At 39.6% G+C, this 4,820-nt stretch overlaps 1 protein-coding gene across 1 annotated transcript; it reads left to right on the forward strand.

The window, feature by feature from the left end:
- Positions 1-1,871: 1,871 nt before the first annotated feature.
- adma (adrenomedullin a) lies at positions 1,872-4,272 on the forward strand. Its single transcript, XM_080885221.1, has 4 exons — positions 1,872-1,993; positions 2,578-2,680; positions 2,790-2,915; positions 3,040-4,272. Exons 2-4 carry the CDS (start codon positions 2,586-2,588, stop codon positions 3,311-3,313), a joined length of 495 nt encoding a protein of 164 aa, XP_080741347.1. The 5' UTR covers positions 1,872-1,993; positions 2,578-2,585; the 3' UTR covers positions 3,314-4,272.
- The last annotated feature ends 548 nt before the right edge of the window (positions 4,273-4,820 follow it).

Raw genomic sequence — 4,820 nt, forward strand, 5'->3', positions numbered from 1 at the left:
AGGAGCCAAAAAGCACTAGAGGAGTTTTGTTGTCATGATTGCACCATCTCTTGTTGTAAACTCTGGTAGGGGAATTATTTGTCCGCTGGAGGCAATTATCATTACAAAGTGCTTGCAAAACATTCGCTGGTTTACAACACATGTGTTTGGCATTTATGTATTTTTTTTTTAGTTTGAAATATGACACCAAAGAATGAGGTTGTCTGAGTTATAAATAAACTCAAGAAAGTTTTTAATTATAATGATATACGAATTACAGGATGCTGGTGCGCTACAGGGGAATTTCAAGCGTTACATCGTCTTTAATTCAGTTTGAGCTTTTCTTCCCCATAATTGAAAGTGAAACAAGCATCAAAACTGAAAGAAATACTTGGACCTTCTCTGCAATGTTAATTTACACCATATCCAGTGCCTTGTGGAAATTTCTGTACTGGAATTTCTATTCTGAAAAAAAAGAGAAAAGTTGGTATTTACAGCATTTCACACACAGGGTCATTCTTGGGTGCATATTACCTGTTTGTGCTCATCTCAAATACAGACACACACTAGATCTTCACTAGCCGTGGCTCAGTGAGATGAGATAAACAAAGTCTTAGCCTCCCCAGCTGGTTATTTTTTATGCAATTTTATGTGATTTATTTATTTATTTTCGTCCTCCCTATGGGGCTCGTAATAAGCATCTGTCTCACGAATCCCACAGACAGTTTTGATTTTCCGCGCTGTGGAAATCTAAAACATTTTCCTGTGTTTTCGTGTAAAAGCAACATGCAAATTTTGAGTTATAATGAAAAAGATATAAATATAATAAAGTTCAAACTAATGAGACATGTTGGTATCACCTGTGTGAACTTGCATTCCTAAGGTGAAAAGTGAGGTGAGATTACTCACACACACTGGCACACTGAGTTAATATTGTTCACACGTGACAGTTCTTTTGTAACTTTATTTCTAGTTAATTGTAAAATTCCATTTCACATTTATCTAAATAAATTTGTGGTAAGCCCATAGTCAAATATTTGCCTCTTACAAACAAAAACATAGAGCATACTCTGTTTATAGTTGGGAATACATGTATTATTTAATCCCTTATTATGTTCAGTGTCTCTTTCAACGTCTCAAATTCATCATCCAGTACATTCTCAAGCTAATGTGGAAGTTCAGCACATCAGGGAGTGCCCTGAAAAGGAGTCTGATGAAGCATTCCTTAAATTTTACTTCAAACAATTAGCCAGATGGACTGAAAAGAGCATTAACAAAAACTATAGCCGTGTGACCTTAAAGTCCAAATATTACAACTAAAGTTCAAATATTACAACTAAAGTCCAAATATTACAACTAAAGTTCAAATATTACAGCCACAAAGGAAAAGCTCTTTTCTTTCTGTGATTAACACCCACTGGAGAAAGCAGCTATCTGACGCGAACATGTTGTACGTTTACTGGCACAGTGAGTGCACTGTTTGACTTACATAAATAATGACTACCCATTTGGTTATACACACACTTAAATTCAAACAAACAAACAAACAAACAAACATTATTTTATTTTTAAGAGTCATGCTGAGGTGCAAAAAGAAAAAGAAAAAGAAAAGAAAAAAAGAAAAGAAAAAATCTAGTGCTGTGACTCACTGAAAGCATGAAAGAAGAACACAATGACAGCAACTCTTAAATTTCCTTTAATGCTTCATGTTTAATGCTTTTTCAAATGCATTCCTGAAGTTTTAACTGCTGTAGTACATGAACAACAGCGCAGCAGTAGTGTACTGGATGGGGTGGGGGGGAAAGGATGAGAGAATGAGTGTGTCACTCATTAGCCCCTCCTACAATTTTTGTATAAAGGGCTGTCCGTCTGGTGTGTAGGAGCTATTAGCAGAGTGACACAGCTGCCTTACAGAACTAGAAGCAATCTCAAGAAACCTGTGGAGTACTCTTTCCCAGCTGATTCTAGAAGAAGAAGAAGAGCTTTCTCATCCAACTAAAGAACAGAGACTAAGGTATGTGCACTTGCCTTTAAAATAGACATTGCTTAGATTTGTTATGCCACTAGCTGATGGCTTTATCCTTGCTTTTTTGAGGTCAGGGCACAAGTGTAGAGACAAGAACAGGTTATCTGTCTGGTTATATAAGCAGTTCAGCTCTTAATGTGTGCGTCTGTTAAGGAGTTGCCTTTAAGGTGCAAAGCATCCAACAGGGGCAGCATACCATGTGCTGTTTATCATATTATTGCACATAATTTTGCTGTTTTGTTCTATTTAATCAGGTGACTGAGTTGAATTACATTTGTTTGTGAACTATTTTTGCCTGCTTAATGGGAGACTGTGTCCTTCACAGTACTGGCCAGGGGCCCAAAGCATGGTTGTAGGTTTACTTAGCCCAGCAAGATCTGACCTTAGCTTAACTTTCTAAATAAATGAATGATATGTGCAAATAACTTGGCTTTTGGACTCTTGTGTAAGCAAGCACACTTATTACAGTATGAAGGAGTCTAGCATGGACAGCAGGAAATTTGTATAGTTAAATATTAATAAAAATGTACGAGTAACTAACTATTGATTTTTTTTTTTCCTTCTCCAAACAGGAGCCAAAATGAAATTGATCTTCCAGTCCTTCATCTGCTGCTGTTTGCTGGCAACAGTAGCACACTGTGTGGAACTTGAAGTGAATCCTGAATTGAAAAAGAGGTGAGTTAACTGAGGCATGATTTTCATTTGAACCCGAGGCAGGGTGTGACACTCAGCATTTCAATTATCTACCTTGGACTAATGGCATTTTTTTCCCTTCCTCTTACAGGCTAAGCATATGGCTAGGAAGCAGACTGAGGCGAGATGTTGACACCATATCAGTAGAGAAGAGAGCAGAGGCTGAGCACCTTGTCAGACCAGAAGACATCAGGGATGCATTGTTGCCACATTCCAGGTAAGATCGTGCAATTCTGACAGTCTTATTATAAAGTAAATATAAATTCAAGAAATCCAAAGTCAGCTATTAACAGTTCAGGATTGAACAGTATAGACTCATGCCCTCTCCCTTTGTCCTCCAGCACTGACATCCACGTCCGGACCAAGAGGTCTTCAGGCTGTTCCCTGGGTACCTGCACAGTGCACGACCTGGCAGATCGTCTGCACCAGATGGGCAAGTTAAGGGGCGGGAATGCACCTGCCCACAAAATTAGCGCACACGGATATGGCCGGAGGCGTCGCTCCCTTCCATCATACAGAGTCTCACTAAGGCTAGAGAAGGGCAGGCTGAGGCCCGTGTGGAGCACGGTTGACTCACAAGTTCACAAGCTTGAGGCCCTCCTCAGACGGACATGAGCACCACTTTGCAAAGGGAGTTGGGAACAAAAGTAAAGGAGTAGTGTCCTGTGCGCTCTGCTTTAAAATTCTTGAAGTGCCTCAGACTACAGCCAAGTATGCTCCAGCACATTTGTTCCAGGCTGGAGGACTGAGTCAGTGAATCAGAGCAAAACTGGCTGCAGCTGAGTTTGTCCAAAGCCCGAGCCTTGCAATGAGCTCAGCAATGTACAACTTTCAAAGAAAAAAGAAAAACTGCAGCTGCTTATAGACACTGGATGGCACAGCATGGAGCAAACTACAGGTGCTGCTCTCTGCATGGCAGAGGAAGAGGAAGAGTGCTAATACCTGGCAAAGTGGACTCATCCTCTCGATCAAGGGGGAGGACTCTTCTAATATTCTGGGACTTAACACATTTATTCCTCAAGGCCAAGACTTTGATAAGTGCTATCCTTTAAGGATTTGTGCCATTGTGTTCCATGAAACTGTCAGTACTTGTCTGCACTTTTCCATTTGGACTTAAAGTCAAATGAATCATCAGGAAAAGACATCTTCATCACAATGCCAAACACGAAGATAGGCTCCACAGCTCTAAAGCTATCAGTTTATATCAAGTTTTGGACACTGTATAAGGGAAAAATGCCTTAGATTATGTGATATACGTGCCAGTTCTTAATGGACTGAAATATACTTGAAATGTTATTGTTTGTAAAAAAACACAAGTGCAATCCATATTTGTTTTTATTGCAGGTATGTGTAAATATGAATTACTTTATTTAAATATTACATAGGAGTTACAGTAAAGTACTTATACAGATAGAGCTATTTTTGTACAGGAAGAAATATATATGGGCATTGTAGCTATTTGTCATTACTCTTGCAAACTGTGGTAATAGGATATCTGTTTTAGAGGTATATTATATATTTGTAAATGTGTTCTATTTTATTTGTGTCGCAGCAATAATGTCATTCAATAAACATTTTGCATACAAAATCTAAACCTTGTTTGGCTCTCCTTTCTTTGTGCTCCTGGCTCGTGTGAATTCAAAGTGGCACTCTATTGTCTGAGGGCAGACTGTTACAGCAAAACAAAGAGCACCTGGACTCTGTTAAGTGTTTAAAGGTTCTCATTAGAGCCCCCCTCCCTTCTCTTGCTGCATCCCCCTATTTATGATCCCACTCAAAAAAAAAAAAAAAGGGCAGACAGGTTGCCAGGCACATTCCTGCTAGGTTCAGCTCACATTTGCTGGCTCTCTCGACACCACAGAGCAGCCCTGAAGCCACTGGAGGAGGCTGAGGCTTTGGCTACATCTGTGTTCAATGGAAGATGTTTGGGACACAAGTCGGCTGATGCGGGGGGTTCCGGTTTAACATTCTTTCCATATCATCCCAAAAGCTACTCAAACACGGCACCGATCAAAACGTTCCCGTTCCAGCACAACAAAGACCGAACCAGATTTAAATCATTCAGATGTCCCATTTTCACCCCTCCTAAACCATTTAATATATTCAGAAGTATTCACAACAA

This window comes from Rhamphochromis sp. 'chilingali', assembly GCF_963969265.1.
Source record: "Rhamphochromis sp. 'chilingali' genome assembly, chromosome: 6".
NCBI lineage: Eukaryota > Metazoa > Chordata > Actinopteri > Cichliformes > Cichlidae > Rhamphochromis > Rhamphochromis sp. 'chilingali'.